Genomic DNA, 21885 nt, shown 5'->3' with positions numbered 1-21885 from the left:
AAGCAAATTAATGTAACAATGAGAACCATTGAACATCTAATAAAATGGCTACAATCTTTTTTTTAATGCAATAAAAATTGCAACGGGAACTCTCATTCGATGCTAGTGGCTTCAGAAGACAGTTTGGCAGTTTTTCTCAAAGCTAAACATGTTCTCACCACAAAAGCCAGCAATTGCACTCCTAGCTGTATAGATAACTGCTTTGTAAACTTAGGTCCAAATGGAGGCCAATATGCAATTACGTACAGCTGATCTCTTCATAATGACCAAATACTTTAAGGAGTCAGGATGGCCTTCAACAGGTGAACGAATAACCAAGCTGGGTACGTCCATGGAATGGAATGCTATTCGGTAAGAGAAAGGACTGATCTGAGGTCAGGAGTTCAAGACCAGCCTGACCAGCACGGTGAAACCCCATCTCTACTAAAAATACAAAAATTAGCTGGGCGTGGTGGCGTGCACCTGTAATCCCAGCTACTCAGGAGGCCAAGGCAGGTGATTCACTTGATGTCAGGAGTTTGAGATCAGCCTGGCCAACACAGCAAAACACCGTCTCTACTAAAAATACAAACGCTAGCCAGGCGCGGTAGCAGGCACCTGTAATCCCAGCTACTCCACAGGCTGAGTCAGGAGAATCGCTTGAACCCGGGAGGTGACATACCAGGTGACCAGACCTTGCCAACTGTCTGAGAAAAAATAAGATAAGCATCATCCCACCATAAGTCTCACTCAAGGGAGTTGAGTGTATCACCTGCTCGTGCACAAGGCCAGGAGAACGACCCTGGCCCTATGATAATACTAAAGTCCCCATTTCCTAATCACGCATCTGATCACCGCCCCCCCATGTGTAATGACACTCACCTAACACATAAATTTTTTTTTTTTTTTTTTGGAGACGGAGTTTCGCTCTTGTTACCCAGGCTGGAGTGCAATGGTGCGATCTCGGCTCACCGCAACCTCTGCCTCCCGGGTTCAGGCAATTCTCCTGCCTCAGTCTCTCCCAAGTAGCTGGGATTACAGGCGTGAGCCACCGTGCCCAGCTAATTTTTTTGTATTTTTAGTAGAGACGGGGTTTCACCATGTTGACCAGGATGGTCTCGATCTCTTGACCTCGTGATCCACCCGCCTCGGCCTCCCAAAGTGCTGGGATTACAGGCGTGAGCCACCGCGCCCGGCCAACTTCCAGTATTCTTTTATCACCCAGACAGAAGCCTAAGAACATGTGATCGTGAACAGTGCCAACATCTTTATTTCCAACTTCTGGACTTCGAAGCTGTGAGACAACAAGTCTCTGTGGTTCTAAGCTGCCCATTTTGTGGCACGTTCTGCTCCATCTGGCACTGCTCCCCAAGCCCAGCCTGGGAGAGGCTGAGGGACAGAAGCAGGACCCTTAACAGGCTGTCGTCGCTGGTGGACGGACGGTCACTTCCAGCCTCGACTGTCTGGGAGCTCCAGCCTCAGCTCTCAGTTTCCTGGAGCAAGACGGAGGATGAGGACGAGGAGGAAAGAGGGTGTTGACCTCCCAGGAACTGTCCCTGAGCTTGTACCCTGCTGTCCCTGAAGCTGCCCCTCCCTGAGCTGCACCTCCACCCTGAGCTCAGCCCAGAGCTGTCCCTAAGCCTCCACACTGCTAGCTCTAGAGCCCAGAAAGCCCAGGGCTGGTCAAACCCCACCCCTCGCCCCTCCTCTGGCCCCTCCTTCCAGTCATCAATACTTTGCAACAGCCATCAAGCTGCTTTTAATCTCTAGAAAGAGGGCCGGGCGCGGTGGCTCACGCCTGTCATCCCAGCACTTTGGGAGGCCAAGGCGGGTGGATCACGAGGTCAAGAGATCGAGACCATCCTGGTCAACGTGGTGAAACCCCGTCTCTACTAAAAATACAAAAAATTAGCTGGGCACGGTGGCGCGTGCCTGTAATCCCAGCTACTCGGGAGGCTGAGGCAGGAGAATTGCCTGAACCCAGGAGGCGGAGGTTGTGGTGAGCCGAGATCGCGCCATTGCACTCCAGCCTGGGTAACAAGAGCGAAACTCCGTCTCAAAAAAAAAAAATAAAAAAAAATAGAGAGTAAACAGAGTGAGATAGGCTGAGGCGGGTGGATCATGTGGTCAAGAGATCGAGACCATCCTGGTCAACAAGGTGAAACCCCGTCTCTACTAAACATACAAAAAATTAGCTGGGCATGGTGGCGCGTGCCTGTAATCCCAGCTACTCAGGAGGCCGAGGCAGGAGAATCGCCCGAACCCAGGAGGCGGAGGTTGCGGTGAGCCGAGATCGCGCCATTGCACTCCAGCCTGGGTAACGAGAGCGAAACTCCATCTCAAAAAAAAGAATCTCTAGAAAGCAGGACCAGAACACTGGGACCAGCTCCAGCCTCCATCCAGACAGGACCGCTGGCCACTGCTAGGGGCCCCTTCAAAGGAGGTTCCGTCCCAGACGAGGGCTCCAGAGACTTCAGTCCATTTACCAAATGGACATGATCCATCCGGCGAGTCAGAACCTAGAACGTCCAGGACCGAGGCTTGCTGAAGACAGGACGCGGCGACGTGCCCTGGGGTTCCTCATGCAGCCTGGGCCTCTGGCAGTGAGCAGCCAGCATCCAGGCACCTCCTTGCTGGGTCTCCAGGCCCTGATGCTCACGGGAAACGCCACGGGCCAGGGTTGGGGTGGGCCCAGAGCTCTGCGTGTTTCTAGGGAAGGTTGAGGGGTGGCGTCCCCCGTAGCAGTCCAAGACACCACAGTAGTCACTGCTGCCCTCTGAGTCTGGGGGAGCTGGCCTGGCGGGGGACGTGGGGGGCCAGCCCTCCTGTGGCAGATAGGCAAGCGGCTCTGCCCCCCACTCCGTACCCCCTGCTGGCAGCAGGTCCTCTGAGCTCAGCTTCCCCAGGACGCTGGTCCCAGGGTTCTCCTGGTCCTCCTCCAGGCACACAGATTTCCAAGGATACACTGGGCCGCAGGTGAGCAGTGCAACGGCCTCGTGGACGCGGGCTTCCAAGGCTCCTCGTGGGGTGCCAGCACAGTCATGGGTCAGCAGCATGCCGGTCCTGTGGGCCCCCACCCAAGTCTGGAACAGAGCGCGGGAGGAGAGAAGGGCTCAGGCAGTACGTACAGAACTCATCCTGGGAGCAGCTGCCTCCTTTCGGGCAAGCCCAGCCTCCCTCCTCCTCCAGGAAGCCCTCCTGAAGTCCACGCCCAGGTGCCAGCCCAGCCTCAACATGGGACCCTGAGTCCCTTCAGGTCCTCACGCCTCCCCCAGCACAGGGCCTGGTGCTCACAACAGCCTGAACCAAGGTACAGATGGTGATATCTGCCCAGGATAGAGCCAACGCGTGACAGCAGCTACAGAGTCTGGTCAGTCGTACGTGACACACACACACACACACACGCAGGAGTCGCTGTCAGGACTGGTGACTTTCAAAGCACTTGTCCTCGGCTGCCCAGGTCCTTGACAGTCACACCTACCACCTTAGGGAAAGAGGGCGACTCTGAAAAGAGCCAGGGGCCGGTTCATGGTTCGAATTCTATTTTTGGATAAAAATCTTGAGAACTAGGCTCCTTATTGAGAGAGAGAAGGATTTTTCCGCACAGTAAGCGGGAGCCGCGGTGTGGAGGGGAGAGGGGTCAGCTTGGCCCAGACCCCAGGGAGGGGCCCTCACTGCCTCTTGTCCTTTGCCCAGAATGAGGAGTCTGAGGGGAAAAACCAGAGACCACTCACTGGAGCCCTCCCTCTCCCCCTCCTCCCAGCCAGGGGGCATGAACCTCCAGCCCAGCAGGGAGGGGAGGGCATGATGCAACCCCCAGGTTGCTCACTGGTTCCTGAGCTGTGGGAGCCCAACGTGGGGGGAAGAGAGGGAAGGGCAGAGCCCACCGCTCAGCTGTGGTGCCAGCATGCCATCTGAGGGGGACCGGGGGACCAGGCAGAGCCGGAGCCCAGAGGCAGTGACAGCTGTGGTGCCAGGAGCCCAGAGGCAGTGACAGCTGTGGTGCCAGCATGCCACCCGAGGGGGACCGGGGGACCAGGCAGAGCCAGAGCCCACAGGCAGTGACAGCTGTGGTGCCAGCATGCCACCCGAGGGGGACCGGGGGACCAGGCAGAGCAGGAGCCCAGAGGCAGTGACAGCTGTGGTGCCAGCATGCCACCCGAGGGGGACCGGGGGACCAGGCAGAGCAGGAGCCCAGAGGCAGTGACAGCTGTGGTGCCAGCATGCCACCCGAGGGGGACCGGGGGACCAGGCAGAGCAGGAGCCCAGAGGCAGTGACAGCTGTGGTGCCAGCATGCCATCCGAGGGGGACCGGGGGACCAGGCAGAGCAGGAGCCCAGAGGCAGTGACAGCTGTGGTGCCAGCATGCCACCCGAGGGGGGCCGGGGGACCAGGCAGAGCAGGAGCCCAGAGGCAGTGACAGCTGTGGTGCCAGCATGCCACCCGAGGGGGACCGGGGGACCAGGCAGAGCAGGAGCCCAGAGGCAGTGACAGCTGTGGTGCCAGCATGCCACCCGAGGGGGACCGGGGGACCAGGCAGAGCAGGAGCCCAGAGGCAGTGACAGCTGTGGTGCCAGCATGCCATCCGAGGGGGACCGGGGGACCAGGCAGAGCCGGAGCCCAGAGGCAGTGACAGCTGTGGTGCCAGGAGCCCAGAGGCAGTGACAGCTGTGGTGCCAGCATGCCACCCGAGGGGGACCGGGGGACCAGGCAGAGCAGGAGCCCAGAGGCAGTGACAGCTGTGGTGCCAGGAGCCCAGAGGCAGTGACAGCTGTGGTGCCAGCATGCCACCCGAGGGGGGCCGGGGGACCAGGCAGAGCAGGAGCCCAGAGGCAGTGACAGCTGTGGTGCCAGGAGCCCAGAGGCAGTGACAGCTGTGGTGCCAGCATGCCACCCGAGGGGGGCCGGGGGACCAGGCAGAGCAGGAGCCCAGAGGCAGTGACAGCTGTGGTGCCAGCATGCCACCCGAGGGGGACCGGGGGACCAGGCAGAGCCAGAGCCCACAGGCAGTGACAGCTGTGGTGCCAGCATGCCACCCGAGGGGGACCGGGGGACCAGGCAGAGCAGGAGCCCAGAGGCAGTGACAGCTGTGGTGCCAGCATGCCACCCGAGGGGGACCGGGGGACCAGGCAGAGCAGGAGCCCAGAGGCAGTGACAGCTGTGGTGCCAGCATGCCACCCGAGGGGGACCGGGGGACCAGGCAGAGCAGGAGCCCAGAGGCAGTGACAGCTGTGGTGCCAGCATGCCATCCGAGGGGGACCGGGGGACCAGGCAGAGCCGGAGCCCAGAGGCAGTGACAGCTGTGGTGCCAGCATGCCACCCGAGGGGGACCGGGGGACCAGGCAGAGCAGGAGCCCAGAGGCAGTGACAGCTGTGGTGCCAGCATGCCACCCGAGGGGGACCGGGGGACCAGGCAGAGCAGGAGCCCAGAGGCAGTGACAGCTGTGGTGCCAGCATGCCACCCGAGGGGGACCGGGGGACCAGGCAGAGCAGGAGCCCAGAGGCAGTGACAGCTGTGGTGCCAGCATGCCACCCGAGGGGGACCGGGGGACCAGGCAGAGCAGGAGCCCAGAGGCAGTGACAGCTGTGGTGCCAGCATGCCATCCGAGGGGGACCGGGGGACCAGGCAGAGCCGGAGCCCAGAGGCAGTGACAGCTGTGGTGCCAGCATGCCACCCGAGGGGGACCGGGGGACCAGGCAGAGCAGGAGCCCAGAGGCAGTGACAGCTGTGGTGCCAGCATGCCACCCGAGGGGGACCGGGGGACCAGGCAGAGCAGGAGCCCAGAGGCAGTGACAGCTGTGGTGCCAGCATGCCACCCGAGGGGGACCGGGGGACCAGGCAGAGCAGGAGCCCAGAGGCAGTGACAGCTGTGGTGCCAGCATGCCATCCGAGGGGGACCGGGGGACCAGGCAGAGCAGGAGCCCAGAGGCAGTGACAGCTGTGGTGCCAGCATGCCACCCGAGGGGGGCCGGGGGACCAGGCAGAGCAGGAGCCCAGAGGCAGTGACAGCTGTGGTGCCAGCATGCCATCCGAGGGGGACCGGGGGACCAGGCAGAGCTGGAGCCCAGAGGCAGTGACAGCTGTGGTGCCAGGAGCCCAGAGGCAGTGACAGCTGTGGTGCCAGCATGCCATCCGAGGGGGACCGGGGGACCAGGCAGAGCTGGAGCCCAGAGGCAGTGACAGCTGTGGTGCCAGGAGCCCAGAGGCAGTGACAGCTGTGGTGCCAGCATGCCACCCGAGGGGGACCGGGGGACCAGGCAGAGCAGGAGCCCAGAGGCAGTGACAGCTGTGGTGCCAGGAGCCCAGAGGCAGTGACAGCTGTGGTGCCAGCATGCCACCCGAGGGGGACCGGGGGACCAGGCAGAGCCAGAGCCCACAGGCAGTGACAGCTGTGGTGCCAGGAGCCCAGAGGCAGTGACAGCTGTGGTGCCAGCATGCCATCCGAGGGGGGCCGGGGGACCAGGCAGAGCAGGAGCACAGAGGCAGTGACAGCTGTGGTGCCAGGAGCCCAGAGGCAGTGACAGCTGTGGTGCCAGGAGCCCAGAGGCAGTGACAGCTGTGGTGCCAGCATGCCACCCGAGGGGGACCGGGGGACCAGGCAGAGCAGGAGCCCAGAGGCAGTGACAGCTGTGGTGCCAGCATGCCACCCGAGGGGGACCGGGGGACCAGGCAGAGCAGGAGCCCAGAGGCAGTGACAGCTGTGGTGCCAGCATGCCATCCGAGGGGGACCGGGGGACCAGGCAGAGCCGGAGCCCAGAGGCAGTGACAGCTGTGGTGCCAGCATGCCACCCGAGGGGGACCGGGGGACCAGGCAGAGCAGGAGCCCAGAGGCAGTGACAGCTGTGGTGCCAGCATGCCACCCGAGGGGGACCGGGGGACCAGGCAGAGCAGGAGCCCAGAGGCAGTGACAGCTGTGGTGCCAGCATGCCACCCGAGGGGGACCGGGGGACCAGGCAGAGCCGGAGCCCAGAGGCAGTGACAGCTGTGGTGCCAGGAGCCCAGAGGCAGTGACAGCTGTGGTGCCAGCATGCCACCCGAGGGGGGCCGGGGGACCAGGCAGAGCAGGAGCCCAGAGGCAGTGACAGCTGTGGTGCCAGGAGCCCAGAGGCAGTGACAGCTGTGGTGCCAGCATGCCACCCGAGGGGGACCGGGGGACCAGGCAGAGCAGGAGCCCAGAGGCAGTGACAGCTGTGGTGCCAGCATGCCACCCGAGGGGGACCGGGGGACCAGGCAGAACAGGAGCCCAGAGGCAGTGACAGCTGTGGTGCCAGCATGCCATCCGAGGGGGACCGGGGGACCAGGCAGAGCCGGAGCCCAGAGGCAGTGACAGCTGTGGTGCCAGCATGCCACCCGAGGGGGGCCGGGGGACCAGGCAGAGCAGGAGCCCAGAGGCAGTAACAGCTGTGGTGCCAGCATGCCACCCGAGGGGGACCGGGGGACCAGGCAGAGCAGGAGCCCAGAGGCAGTGACAGCTGTGGTGCCAGCATGCCACCCGAGGGGGACCGGGGGACCAGGCAGAGCAGGAGCCCAGAGGCAGTGACAGCTGTGGTGCCAGCATGCCATCCGAGGGGGACCGGGGGACCAGGCAGAGCCGGAGCCCAGAGGCAGTGACAGCTGTGGTGCCAGGAGCCCAGAGGCAGTGACAGCTGTGGTGCCAGCATGCCATCCGAGGGGGACCGGGGGACCAGGCAGAGCAGGAGCCCAGAGGCAGTGACAGCTGTGGTGCCAGGAGCCCAGAGGCAGTGACAGCTGTGGTGCCAGCATGCCACCCGAGGGGGGCCGGGGGACCAGGCAGAGCAGGAGCCCAGAGGCAGTGACAGCTGTGGTGCCAGGAGCCCAGAGGCAGTGACAGCTGTGGTGCCAGCATGCCACCCGAGGGGGGCCGGGGGACCAGGCAGAGCAGGAGCCCAGAGGCAGTGACAGCTGTGGTGCCAGCATGCCACCCGAGGGGGACCGGGGGACCAGGCAGAGCCAGAGCCCACAGGCAGTGACAGCTGTGGTGCCAGCATGCCACCCGAGGGGGACCGGGGGACCAGGCAGAGCAGGAGCCCAGAGGCAGTGACAGCTGTGGTGCCAGCATGCCACCCGAGGGGGACCGGGGGACCAGGCAGAGCAGGAGCCCAGAGGCAGTGACAGCTGTGGTGCCAGCATGCCACCCGAGGGGGACCGGGGGACCAGGCAGAGCAGGAGCCCAGAGGCAGTGACAGCTGTGGTGCCAGCATGCCATCCGAGGGGGACCGGGGGACCAGGCAGAGCCGGAGCCCAGAGGCAGTGACAGCTGTGGTGCCAGCATGCCACCCGAGGGGGACCGGGGGACCAGGCAGAGCAGGAGCCCAGAGGCAGTGACAGCTGTGGTGCCAGCATGCCACCCGAGGGGGACCGGGGGACCAGGCAGAGCAGGAGCCCAGAGGCAGTGACAGCTGTGGTGCCAGCATGCCACCCGAGGGGGACCGGGGGACCAGGCAGAGCAGGAGCCCAGAGGCAGTGACAGCTGTGGTGCCAGCATGCCACCCGAGGGGGACCGGGGGACCAGGCAGAGCAGGAGCCCAGAGGCAGTGACAGCTGTGGTGCCAGCATGCCATCCGAGGGGGACCGGGGGACCAGGCAGAGCCGGAGCCCAGAGGCAGTGACAGCTGTGGTGCCAGCATGCCACCCGAGGGGGACCGGGGGACCAGGCAGAGCAGGAGCCCAGAGGCAGTGACAGCTGTGGTGCCAGCATGCCACCCGAGGGGGACCGGGGGACCAGGCAGAGCAGGAGCCCAGAGGCAGTGACAGCTGTGGTGCCAGCATGCCACCCGAGGGGGACCGGGGGACCAGGCAGAGCAGGAGCCCAGAGGCAGTGACAGCTGTGGTGCCAGCATGCCACCCGAGGGGGACCGGGGGACCAGGCAGAGCAGGAGCCCAGAGGCAGTGACAGCTGTGGTGCCAGCATGCCACCCGAGGGGGGCCGGGGGACCAGGCAGAGCAGGAGCCCAGAGGCAGTGACAGCTGTGGTGCCAGCATGCCATCCGAGGGGGACCGGGGGACCAGGCAGAGCTGGAGCCCAGAGGCAGTGACAGCTGTGGTGCCAGGAGCCCAGAGGCAGTGACAGCTGTGGTGCCAGCATGCCATCCGAGGGGGACCGGGGGACCAGGCAGAGCTGGAGCCCAGAGGCAGTGACAGCTGTGGTGCCAGGAGCCCAGAGGCAGTGACAGCTGTGGTGCCAGCATGCCACCCGAGGGGGACCGGGGGACCAGGCAGAGCAGGAGCCCAGAGGCAGTGACAGCTGTGGTGCCAGGAGCCCAGAGGCAGTGACAGCTGTGGTGCCAGCATGCCACCCGAGGGGGACCGGGGGACCAGGCAGAGCCAGAGCCCACAGGCAGTGACAGCTGTGGTGCCAGGAGCCCAGAGGCAGTGACAGCTGTGGTGCCAGCATGCCATCCGAGGGGGGCCGGGGGACCAGGCAGAGCAGGAGCACAGAGGCAGTGACAGCTGTGGTGCCAGGAGCCCAGAGGCAGTGACAGCTGTGGTGCCAGGAGCCCAGAGGCAGTGACAGCTGTGGTGCCAGCATGCCACCCGAGGGGGACCGGGGGACCAGGCAGAGCAGGAGCCCAGAGGCAGTGACAGCTGTGGTGCCAGCATGCCACCCGAGGGGGACCGGGGGACCAGGCAGAGCCGGAGCCCAGAGGCAGTGACAGCTGTGGTGCCAGCATGCCACCCGAGGGGGACCGGGGGACCAGGCAGAGCAGGAGCCCAGAGGCAGTGACAGCTGTGGTGCCAGCATGCCATCCGAGGGGGACCGGGGGACCAGGCAGAGCCGGAGCCCAGAGGCAGTGACAGCTGTGGTGCCAGCATGCCACCCGAGGGGGGCCGGGGGACCAGGCAGAGCAGGAGCCCAGAGGCAGTGACAGCTGTGGTGCCAGCATGCCACCCGAGGGGGACCGGGGGACCAGGCAGAGCAGGAGCCCAGAGGCAGTGACAGCTGTGGTGCCAGCATGCCACCCGAGGGGGACCGGGGGACCAGGCAGAGCCGGAGCCCAGAGGCAGTGACAGCTGTGGTGCCAGGAGCCCAGAGGCAGTGACAGCTGTGGTGCCAGCATGCCACCCGAGGGGGGCCGGGGGACCAGGCAGAGCAGGAGCCCAGAGGCAGTGACAGCTGTGGTGCCAGGAGCCCAGAGGCAGTGACAGCTGTGGTGCCAGCATGCCACCCGAGGGGGACCGGGGGACCAGGCAGAGCAGGAGCCCAGAGGCAGTGACAGCTGTGGTGCCAGCATGCCACCCGAGGGGGACCGGGGGACCAGGCAGAGCAGGAGCCCAGAGGCAGTGACAGCTGTGGTGCCAGCATGCCACCCGAGGGGGACCGGGGGACCAGGCAGAGCAGGAGCCCAGAGGCAGTGACAGCTGTGGTGCCAGCATGCCACCCGAGGGGGACCGGGGGACCAGGCAGAGCAGGAGCCCAGAGGCAGTGACAGCTGTGGTGCCAGCATGCCACCCGAGGGGGACCGGGGGACCAGGCAGAGCAGGAGCCCAGAGGCACTGAGAGCCCCAATGGCAGTGCATACACCACAGACCCTTCCCCACAGACACCTTCGCAGCAGGAGGAGGTGAGGCCCATGGTGGGTGCAGACAGGTACAAAGCAGAGGGGACAGAGATGAGTCATGAGAAATTTACATTTTTTCCATCAACCATGGAACTTCAGACACGAGAACAAAATGAAGCTAGTTTTTCCCCATCCGAGACACGGTACAAATAGAAATTCGCTTAATATACAAAAAGGGCTCCAAGGGCCGGGCACGGTGGCTCACGCCTGTGATCCCAGCACTTTGGGAGGCCGAGGCGGGCGGATCACAAGGTCATGAGATCAAGACCATCCTGGTCAACATGGTGAAACCCCGTCTCTACTAAACATACAAAACAATTAGCTGGGCATGGTGGCGCGTGCCTGTAATCCCAGCTACTCGGGAGGCTGAGGCAGGAGAATTGCCTGAACCCAGGAGGCGGAGGTTGCGGTGAGCCGAGATCGCGCCATCGCACTCCAGCCTGGGTAACAAGAGCGACACTGTGTCTCAAACAATAAAAAAGGGGCTCCAAGCACTGACGAGGCTCCCACATTGGCCGTGAACCCTCACACACCCTGCCGTGGTCTCTGCACCCACCTGGAAGTTCCCGTTGTGCACATTATACAGGGGCTGGAAGAACGCCGCTGGAGAGGGCACGTTCCGGGAGAAGGTTCTCTTCACCCTGAGGCCAGGAGAGGCCGGTCAGAGGCCTATGGCAACCCCAGTGGCCTGAGGTCACTGCAGAGGCTGAGCTTCCTGCCACTGCCTCCGTCCCATCTCATCACATCCCAACCCACTCTCAGGTCAGGACCCATGTGCGCCTCCTTGCCTCATGGCCACGTGGAACTGATTTGTGCCAAGGCACACGTCCTTTACAGCATGAGCTGCAATGGCAGGTTCAGAACAGAGAGTTACCGGCTGTGTCCTCAGTCCTCAGAGGGAGCCAGCACCTCGAGGAACCCGTCTTTCCCAACAGCAGAAGGTCTGCAGCTCCCACGCCACCCACTGTCTCCCTGGGCACCAGACTTCCTGCTGAGGATCCACTGACTGTCCCACAGGGATGGATGTCACCTGGGGCTCCAACCCAGCAGGTCCAGATAGACCTCGCCAACGTCCCTGCAAGGCTGTGCCCGTTTCCCCACTTCAGGGGTCACCACTCATATCTCTTCCCGCCACGCGTCCCCTCTATTTCTCGTCCTGAGACCCTGCGATTCCCTCTACTCGGTTTTACGTCCAGTTCTTCTCCTGGCTCAAGGGAAATCACCTCCCGGCGGGCACCCCATTGGCCCACGCTGACCTCCAGCAGCTCTCCCACGTCCCCTTGTGCAGCAATCCATTCCTCAAAAGATAAACTAGGTTGTATCACACAGTTTCACACGTTCCTTGGCTCCCAGGAGAAGCCGAGTGCCGTCCCGCTTGGCCCCACCCAACACCCCTCTCCCCACACCCTCTGCCTCACATCTGCTGCCTGCCACGGCCCCAGCACCCTCTCTTGAAACCTGACATGCGGTGCATGAGGCACGATGGTTTATTCAAGGACAGCCCTCGTCCAACTTGTTCTGTAACGCGTCTGCCAGGCTGAGAACAGGGTCCTGTGCAGACCGGACGCCCCAAATGTCCTTCCATAGACTGTGTGAACAGATGAACAAACAAAGCTCCTCCACGCGCAGGAGACCAGGACCTCGGGCTCCTGACCTCCGTGATTCTGGGCTGGCTTGGGACCAAGCTGTCCTTATCTTCGGCCTCTGCCACAGATCCCCCTTCCCTTCTCTGCCCTGACAGCTTGAGAACCCTCTTCTGGCCCACGGTGAAGAGTGGAAAAGCCAAGCCCACCGTTAACCTCGACAGTGGAGAGGGGAGGGGAGGAACCAGACAGGGGTGGCCCTTGATATCCCACCCACCACACACTCACACGTGCACATAGAGATACATCTGCACACATACACAAAGACATGTACACCCTTACCCTTTCACACAAGTGCACACACACACAGACACACACACGGCAGCTACCTACCTGGGTGACAGCTTGAACAGAAGGCAGATGAGGCCAGTCAGCAGGAGAATCACAAACACACAAGTACACACACACAGACACACACAGACACACACACGGCAGCTACCTACCTGGGCGACAGCTTGAACAGAAGGCAGATGAGGCCAGTCAGCAGGAGAAACACAGGCACACAAGTACACACAGACACACACACACAAGTACACACACACACACGCGGCTGCTACCTACCTGGGCGACAGCTTGAACAGAAGGCAGATGAGGCCAGTCAGCAGGAGAATCACAAACAAACACACAAGTACACACACACAGACACACACAAGTACACACACACACACACAGAAGCTACCTACCTGGCGACAGCTTGAACAGAAGGCAGATGAGGCCAGTCAGCAGGAGAAACACAGACACACAAGTACACACACACACACACACACACGGCAGCTACCTACCTGGGCGACAGCTTGAACAGAAGGCAGATGAGGCCAGTCAGCAGGAGAAACACAGACACACAAGTACACACACACACACACACACACACACACACGGCAGCTACCTACCTGGGCGACAGCTTGAACAGAAGGCAGATGAGGCCAGTCAGCAGGAGAAACACAGACACACAAGTACACACACACACACACACACGGCAGCTACCTACCTGGGCGACAGCTTGAACAGAAAGCAGATGAGGCCAGTCAGCAGGAGAAACACAGACACACAAGTACACACACACACACACACACACACACACACGGCAGCTACCTACCTGGGCGACAGCTTGAACAGAAAGCAGATGAGGCCACTCAGCAGGAGAAACACAGACACACAAGTACACACACACACACACACACACGGCAGCTACCTACCTGGGCGACAGCTTGAACAGAAGGCAGATGAGGCCAGTCAGCAGGAGAAACACAGACACACAAGTACACACACACACACACACACACACACACACGGCAGCTACCTACCTGGGCGACAGCTTGAACAGAAGGCAGATGAGGCCAGTCAGCAGGAGAATCACAAACACACAAGTACACACACACAGACACACACAGACACACACACGGCAGCTACCTACCTGGGCGACAGCTTGAACAGAAGGCAGATGAGGCCAGTCAGCAGGAGAAACACAGACACACAAGTACACACAGACACACACACACAAGTACACACACACACACACGGCAGCTACCTACCTGGGCGACAGCTTGAACAGAAGGCAGATGAGGCCAGTCAGCAGGAGAAACACAGGCACACATGTACACACACACAGACACACAAGTACACACAGACACACACACACACACACGGCAGCTACCTACCTGGGCGACAGCTTGAACAGAAGGCAGATGAGGCCAGTCAGCAGGAGAAACACAGACACAATGAGGATGCTGTCTGGGCGCCCCGAGCGTGGGATCACAGGGCCTACGGGCAGGAAGGTCCCAGGGCTGTGAGCAGCCTCAGGGCCAGGAAGAGAAGACTCCCAGCCCAGACTCTGGAAGCCCAGCAGCCAGAGCAGTGCCCACCTTGTCTCTGGGGGGCCTGGAAGGACACAGGCTGGCTCCACTCGCTCCACTGGCCCGTGTAACGCTCCTCCTCTCCCACGTCATCCTCCGTCGTGGCCATCTGGACACGCAGCCTGGCCTCGTGGATGAAGCCGGGGTCCAGCTCGAAGGCTTCGAGTATAAGCCGGGTCACCCCGACAATGCGATCCCTGTGCTGGGCCCGCTGCGGGGGTGGGGACAGCAGGCGCGGAAGGTGGGACTGCAAGCTTCGGCCCTCGAGAATACAACACACACATACACACACCTGTGCTGACACACGGGCACGCTCATCACATTCCCGTGCACACACACAGAGAAGGCACACTTTCACACACACACACCTGTGTTAACACACAGGCACGCTCACTAGTCATGTGCACACACACAGAGAAGGCACACTTTCACACACACACATAAACACACCTGTGTTAACACACGGGCACGCTCACCACAATCACGTGCACACACACAGAGAAGGCATACTTTCACACACTCACACACACACCTGTGTTAACGCACATGCACGCTCACCACAATCACGTGCACACACACAGAGAAGGCACACTTTCACACACACACATAAACACACCTGTGTTAACACACAGGCACGCTCACCACATTCACGTGCACACACACAGAGAAGGCATACTTTCACACACACACATAAACATACATGCACACTCACCAAGCATGTGCACACACTCACAGAGACACAGGCACAGTCACCCTCACTCCCAGACACACGCACAAAGCATACACATGTGTATGTACACACACACCTAGCTCTAGTCCCTCCCCTCCTCATCTCTGTGAGTTGACGTCTCCCTGTGTAGAGTGGGGAGTCTACCCTGGACTGCTGTCCCCGGGAGAGAGGACTCCAGAGAAAACCAGCCCACGTGTTACCTCCCAGGCCTCTTCCTGCTTCTTGAAGGCCAGCTCGTAGCTGAGAAGTGTCGTCATCGGCTCCAAGGCAGGACTGATGATCCAGGTCAGGATGCAGTGGCCGGAGCTGACATTGCTCTGCAGGTCAGAGGGTGGGTCCAGCTTAACTGGAACAGAGTGAATCCATGTGAGGCTGAAGACCCAACACTGGGGACCTGAGAGATTCCCAAGGGGCATGTTCAAGGCCCTCTCTGACCAGACACCTCACTGGGAGACTGGTCCAGTAAAGCCCCAGGCAGGACAGGACAGCGATCACTTCCACTGGCCTCTGCAGCGAGATTAGCTGGATTCTAAATATTGCTTCCCTCGCCTTCACAGTCAACTGCTGGAAGTTCTTCCCAGCACAGTATTGGAGTCCTTCCTGGTATCACTGAAGAGCATTTCACCTGACTTAAACGGCAGCCCCTGCCCCAAATAGCAGCCCTGCATCTTGATTTCCTGCCAAAACCCTGCCCCTGCAGTAACCACGTGGGTTCTCCACTCCCAGGGGCCAACCGCGCCCCCAGCCCTGGATCTCACTTGGCAGGGACTGAGAACACTCACTGGGCCACAGGGGTCACAGGCCGCAGCCCCCAGGCAGCCAGGATATTCTTGCCAAGGGGTCCCACCCAGGACCTCTATCCGTGGCTCACCGTGTCTCCGGGGCAGGTACTGTGGGTCCACCAGGGTGACCTGCTCCCTCCCAGACACGCAACGGTGGAAAGTGATGGTGAAATTGTCGGACGGCAGGATCACTGCGTCGGGTGGGAGCACCACACTGCAGTCACTGCCCTGCAACACGCACTTGTGTGAGCCGCCGGGAGCCTGGTTGCTGGAAAGGGCGTGTGTCAGAACCACGGGGCCGCTACACTGTCCGGGTGCAGCCGCTGCCATCCTGGGGACCTCACCCTCATCCCCGTGCAGGTGGGCACGGCCCTCCGTCCTCACCTGGTGAAGAGGAGCCAGGGGCTGGAGCCCTGGGCCAGCTCTGGGGCAGACCATCGGCAGTCGATCCTGAGAATGTTGTTGGTGACGCAGGTGAAGGTTCCGGCCCTTGGCCCTGGACACAATGATCGATGGGAGCCCACAGTCAGTGCTTCGGGGCAGATCGGAGCAGGACAGTCACCAGTGAACGATCGCGGAATCTACTCGGGGAAGCCCTGGGAGGCCTGGGAAGTGATGAGCTCTGACTCATGGTACCCGGGCCAGTTAGACTCAGAGAGGTGTCGAGAGGGTGGACGAAGGGAGACTAAGGGCCAGACTTTTCCCTAGGGGCTCAACTTTTTCCCATAGGGGCTCGACATGCCCCAGCACACTTTGGGCCAGACTTTTCCCTAGGGGCTCGAAACAGGACCCAGCACACTTTGGGCCACACTTTTCCCTAGGGGCTCGACACAGGACCCATCACAGTTTGGGCCAGACTTTTCCCCAGGGGCTCGACTTTTTTCCCTAGGGGCTCAACACAGGACCCAGCACAGTTTGGGCCAGACTTTTCCCCAGGGGCTCGACTTTTTTCCCTAGGGGCTCGACATGCCCCAGCACACTTTGGGCCAGACTTTTCCCCAGGGGCTCGACTTTTTCCCCTAGGGGCTCAACACAGGACCCAGCACAGTTTGGGTCACACTTTTCCCTAGGGGCTCGACTTTTTTCCCTAGGGGCTCGACATGCCCCAGCACACTTTGGGCCAGACTTTTCCCTAGGGGCTCGACTTTTTTCCCTAGGGGCTCGACCTGCCCCAGCACAGTTTGGACCACACTTTTCCCTAGGGGCTCGACACAGGACCCAGCACAGTTTGGGCCAGACTTTTCCCTAGGGGCTCGACACAGGACAGCCCAGTCCCCCAAACACGCCCCAGTTCTCCACCCACCTCACACAGACAGGAGTGCTGAGGCCTCACCTCGTCCTTCCCGTGGGACAGAGACTCCCGAGCAGAGACAGGTGCAGACGCAGATGCAGGCCAGCAGCCAGGTGCCCATGCCGTGCCTCAGCGCCTCACTCTCCAAGGTCCAGCCTGCAAGGGACTGGGCATCATTGCCCAGGCTTTACTAATAAGGAACTGAAGCTCAGAAAAGCCATTTGACCCAGCCAGAGACTCCTGGCTGCAGTGTGTAAGATGCACCCTCAGACTTAGATCCTGTACTCTGACTCAGCTTGCTCTCTGCATCTGCCTCAGCCAGCCCATGCCCCGTCCCTGGGCCCAGGCCCCATCCTGCACGGGAGTCAGGGCTGGGGGAACTGGTCACTCGCATTCACATGCCAGGAGCTGAGTCTTGAGAAGGGGAAATGACTTGCCCAGGGTCACACAGACAACCTCCACACAATTTTTTTTTTTTGAGACAGAGTTTCGCTCTTGTTACCCAGGCTGGAGCGCAATGGCGCGATCTCGGCTCACCGCAACCTCCGCCTCCTGGGTTCAGGCAATTCTCCTGCCTCAGCCTCCCGAGTAGCTGGGATTACAGGCACGCGCCACCGTGCCCAGCTAATTTTTTGTATTTTTAGTAGAGACGGGGTTTCACCGTGTTGACCAGGATGGTCTCGATCTCTTGACCTCGTGATCTACTCGCCTCGGCCACCCAAAGTGCTGGGATTACAGGCGTGAGCCACCGCGCCCGGCCCCCCACAATTTTGTTTTTTGAAATGGAGTCTCCCTCTGTCGCCCAGGCTGGAGTGCGGTGGCGCAATCTCGGCTCACTGCAACGTCTGCCTTCCCGGTTCAAGTGATTCTCCTGCCTTGGCCTCCCAGGTAGCTGGGATGACAGGCGTCTACCGCCACGCCCGGCTAATTTTTTTGTATTTTTAGTAGAGACGGGGTTTCACCATGTAGGCCAGGCTGGTTTTGAACTCCTGACCTCAAGGGATCCACCTGCCTCGACCTCCCAAAGTCTTGGAATTACAGGCGTGAGACACCGTGCCCGGCGTCTATGCAATCTCTCTCCTTTTTGTCTTCTTAAATAAACACCCATCCCGGGGTTCTGCCCCAGGAAGGTGGACAGGGACGGCAGCAGGGTATCTGTGCAGCAGATGGCACTTCCTGAACTCTGTCTGTCGCGTCCCTGCTCCGTCGTGGCTGCAGTGTGAGGCCTGAGCCCCAGGATCCGTGGGGGAGCCAGAGGTTGGCTGGAGATGAGGGGCTGGGTGTCAGGAAGTACTTGGGTGTGGGAAGGCTGCTGACGCCCTATCACCCCGTTTGCAGCTCCAGATGCTATGCCGATAGCCCCTGGGCAGGAAGCAGGGCCAGCCTGGTTATACAAGACTGATTAGTGATAAGGAGGAGAAAAAAAAAAACAGGCATGCATGCAGACTACAGCACGCACACCCTTAAGAAAGCTGCACCCCCTCAAAGGGCCCCAGGCAGAACGTTAACCCCACTCCACGCCACTCCCGGCAATGTATCCAGGTACCCACAGGACAGTCCCCTGTTAAGACGGATGACCAGGTAGCCTCACCCTTCCCGAGAACGGAGCATGCAGCCGGGCACCAGCAGCCACAGCGTGAAACACCACGGCAAGTTCTCTGCAGCTGTGTCTGTCCCTTGTTGCAGCAGTTACTGGAAAGGTGGGAATGGGGAAGACAGTCAGGGAGATCTTGGGGTATGTGAGGGCAGGGTTGGAATGATTACCAGGACCCACATGTGACACCTGACAGCTACCTGAGGGGAAGGTCTCTGCTTTTCCTCTGCACTGAAAACTCATCTCTGTACCTGGTAAGCTGAGCAGGCCTGGGACCTGCCCAATACCTGGCTCCTGACACCTGTGTTCTTGGGGCAGGGTCGCCAACCTCCTACAGATTAGGATGCTGAAGCTCAGAGGCCTGGGACCTGCCCAGTACCTGGCTCCTGACACCTGTGTTCTTGGGGCAGGGTCGCCAGCCTCCTACAGATGAGGATGCTGAAGCTCAGAGGCCTGGGACCTGCCCAGTATCTGGCTCCTGACACCTCTGTGCTTGGGGCAGGGTCACCAACCTCCTACAGATGAGGATGCTGAAGCTCAGAGGCCTGGGACCTGCCCAATACCTGGCTCCTGACACCTCTGTGCTTGGGGCAGGGTCGCCAGCCTCCTACAGATGAGGATGCTGAAGCTCAGAGGCCTGGGACCTGCCCAGTATCTGGCTCCTGACACCCCCAGTGCTGCCCTCAGACACGCTCAGCCCTTCACCCTCCCTGGCCCTCATCCCCAGAACACTCATCTAACACCAAGAAGAATTTTGGACCGGAGCAGGCCACCATCCTGGAGGCCGGCTAGGTAGCCCTGGCCTCCTCTGTGCCTCAAAGCACACTCTCCATGTTGGCCTTATACAATTACACAGAGCCCATTATATATATATATATATTTTTTTTTTTTTTTTGAGACGGCGCCTTGCTCTGTCACCCAGGCTGGAGTGCAGTGGCGTGATCTCGGCTGACTGCAACCTCCGCCTCCCGACGTCAAGCGATCCCCCCGCTTCAGCCTCCCAAGTAGCTGGGATCACAAGCATGTGTCACTACATCTGACTAATTTTTGTATTTTTTTTTTTTTTTTGAGACGGAGTCTCGCTCTTGTTCCCCAGGCTGGAGTGCAGTGGTGTGACCTCGGCTCACCGCAACCTCCGCCTCCCGGGTTCAAGCAATTCTCCTGCCTCAGTCTCCCGAGTAGCTGGGATTACAGGCACGCGCCACTGTGCCCAGCTAATTTTTTTTTGTATTTTTAGTAGAGACGGGGTTTCACAATGTTGGCGAGGATGGTCTCGATCTCTTGACCTCGTGATCCACCCGCCTCGGCCTCCCAAAGTGCTGGGATGACAGGCGTGAGCCACCGCGCCCGGTCAAATTTTTGTATTTTTAGTAGAGACGGGGTTTCACCGTGTTGGTCAGGCTAGTCTCAAGCTTTTGGCCTCGAGTGATCCACCCATTTCGGCCTCCCAAACTCCTGGGATGAGAGGCATGAGCCCACACACCTGGTCCAATTTTGTCTTTTCTAATGGGGGCAGGGAAGGATATCCTGGTTCTTCTGGCCCATTCAGGCAGCTGGCAGCCACTGAGGTGGATAGGATGGAAGTTGCTATTTAAGTGGACACTTGTCCAGCGAGGTCTTCTGTCAGCTGGGGGAAGAGGATGAAATGCAGACCCTGGTACCCTCGAAGCAGCTGGAGCCTGGGGTCATGGAAGCTGTGACAGAAAATGGGGCTGGAAATGGGAACAGGGGCCAGGTCCCTCTCTGGACCACATGAGGATTTCCTCTGGCACAGTGGGAATCCCCAGTGCTGTTGGGCAGAGTGTGTGAGGTGCTGACGGGGGTGGGGATGAGCAGGAGGCAGGAGGAAGGCCAGCTGGACACATCACAGAGAAGGTGCACATGTCTGTGGGAACGCCGGGCCACAGCTCAGGAAGAAGTCAGGGCCGGAGTGGTACAGTCAACCTCCCCAGCCGGACGGAACCCCTGAGACTAAGCACGGCCACCTCTCATGCACAGTCCTGAACTGAAAGGACCCATGGGCCAGGGCTGGAGTAAAGGTATTGGCACAGATTCCTGGAGTCTGCAGGTGAGACGGAAAAATGATGCCCATCCTCTTCCTGCTGTCTTTGTGAAGAGGGCCCTGGGTGTTGCCTGCTCTGCCCCACACGCTCCTTGAGGCAAGACCCTGTCTGATCATGTTGCATCCCCTGCACCCATCTCGACTGTTTGAGAAATGTTTTCCAACCCTCCGCTCTGGCAGAGGCTGCGATGGCTTCTGGATGGTGTTCGTGTTGTGAGTATCCAGAAGCAGGGCTCTGGGATGCTGCTTAAAGACGTGCTGTGAGGATACCCAGCCTTGGTACGAATCTACGTCATGGAGCTAAGCTCTGGAAAAGAGGGTGAGCCCAGAACAGCAGGGGGCAGGGAGGGCAGAGGAGGATCCCAGCAGGGCCCACATCCTCCAGACTGCCTATAGCCCAGGAAACTTACAGGGCGATGCTCTTTGCAAAACAAACCCTCTCCTCCCCTTCCTGTGCTTGGCTGGGTTGACCGGCCCTCCCTCTGGAATTCCACCCTCACCTGCTGCCCCACACACAGCTGGAGTAGGGTATCTCCATCCTCCTGGGTCCTCTTCTGCCCTAAAACAACCAAATGCCTGTGGCCATGACAATTGAAGCCCAAATATACCCATTCGTTCTCATACCACAAAGGCCAGTTCAATCATTGAGGAAGCACATTTCCTTCCATAATTAGAGGGGCCGGGCGCAGTGGCTCACGCCTGTCATCCCAGCACTTTGGGAGGCCGAGGCGGGTGGATCACGAGGTCAAGAGATCGAGACCATCCTGGTCAACATGGTTGAAACCCCGCCTCTACTAAATAATACAAAAAATTAGCTGGGCACGGTGGCACGTGCCTGTAATCCCAGCTACTCGGGAGGCTGAGGCAGGAGAATTGCCTGAACCCGGGAGGCAGAGGTTGCGGTGAGCCGAGATCACGCCGTTGCACTCCAGCCTGGGTATCAAGAGCGAGACTCTGTCTCAAAAAAAAAAAAAAAAAAGCAATTCTGCCTGACAAACACAATGCCCGTGACCACGACAGGACTGGAAATTAGTTTGTAATCCTTGAGGTCAGCGCTGCAAATCTGGCGTTCTCTAAGACACACCCAAGCCCAGGACACCGGAGGAGGTAAAGCCAGGGTGATGCCGTGCAATGACATGCTTCCCCAGTGGTTCCCTGTGCCCACGGATGGAGGGCTCCTCGTCACTCTCTACCTCCTGAATTTCATGCTGACTTGAGAGGCTGAGAAGCCCAAAGCAGAGACTCACCTTCCCAGATGCATCTGCGTCGTCCCATCACCAGTCTCTGCGCCCCCAACCTGGAGGCGACCTGTCACCCAGCTGTCTCTGGGTGCGCGGCAAAGACCCTCAGCCTGATTCAGGAGATAACTG

The 21885-nt window shown here is 60.4% G+C and overlaps 1 protein-coding gene across 1 annotated transcript; it reads right to left on the bottom strand.

Moving 5' to 3' along the window:
• Nucleotides 1-2498: 2498 nt before the first annotated feature.
• On the bottom strand, nt 2499-21790 carry IL9R (interleukin 9 receptor). Its single transcript, XM_064371516.1, has 9 exons — nt 21763-21790; nt 16902-17015; nt 15953-16064; nt 15658-15836; nt 14987-15132; nt 14066-14267; nt 13862-13964; nt 11117-11201; nt 2499-3062 (listed from the first exon to the last, which is right to left on the bottom strand). Exons 1-9 carry the CDS (start codon nt 21788-21790, stop codon nt 2499-2501), a joined length of 1533 nt encoding a protein of 510 aa, XP_064227586.1.
• Nucleotides 21791-21885: the final 95 nt, after the last annotated feature.

Source organism: Aotus nancymaae, unplaced genomic scaffold, assembly GCF_030222135.1.
Source record: "Aotus nancymaae isolate 86718 unplaced genomic scaffold, 86718_ANA_hifiasm-v0.15.2.pri h1tg000138l, whole genome shotgun sequence".
In the NCBI taxonomy this organism is placed as follows: Eukaryota; Metazoa; Chordata; class Mammalia; order Primates; family Aotidae; genus Aotus; species Aotus nancymaae.
This window is presented reverse-complemented; position numbering and strand designations above follow the sequence as displayed.

What these genes read in the sequence shown, in the direction of transcription:
- IL9R (XM_064371516.1), bottom strand. Translation starts at nt 21,790, where the DNA reads ATGGGACGACGCAGATGCATCTGGGAAG. An exon ending in ACGCAGATGCATCTGGGAAG is followed by an intron (nt 17,016 to 21,762) that starts GTGAGTCTCTGC and finishes AGTCCCTTGCAG; the next exon opens with GCTGGACCTTGGAGAGTGAG. An exon ending in TGTCCCACGGGAAGGACGAG is followed by an intron (nt 16,065 to 16,901) that starts GTGAGGCCTCAG and finishes CATTGTGTCCAG; the next exon opens with GGCCAAGGGCCGGAACCTTC.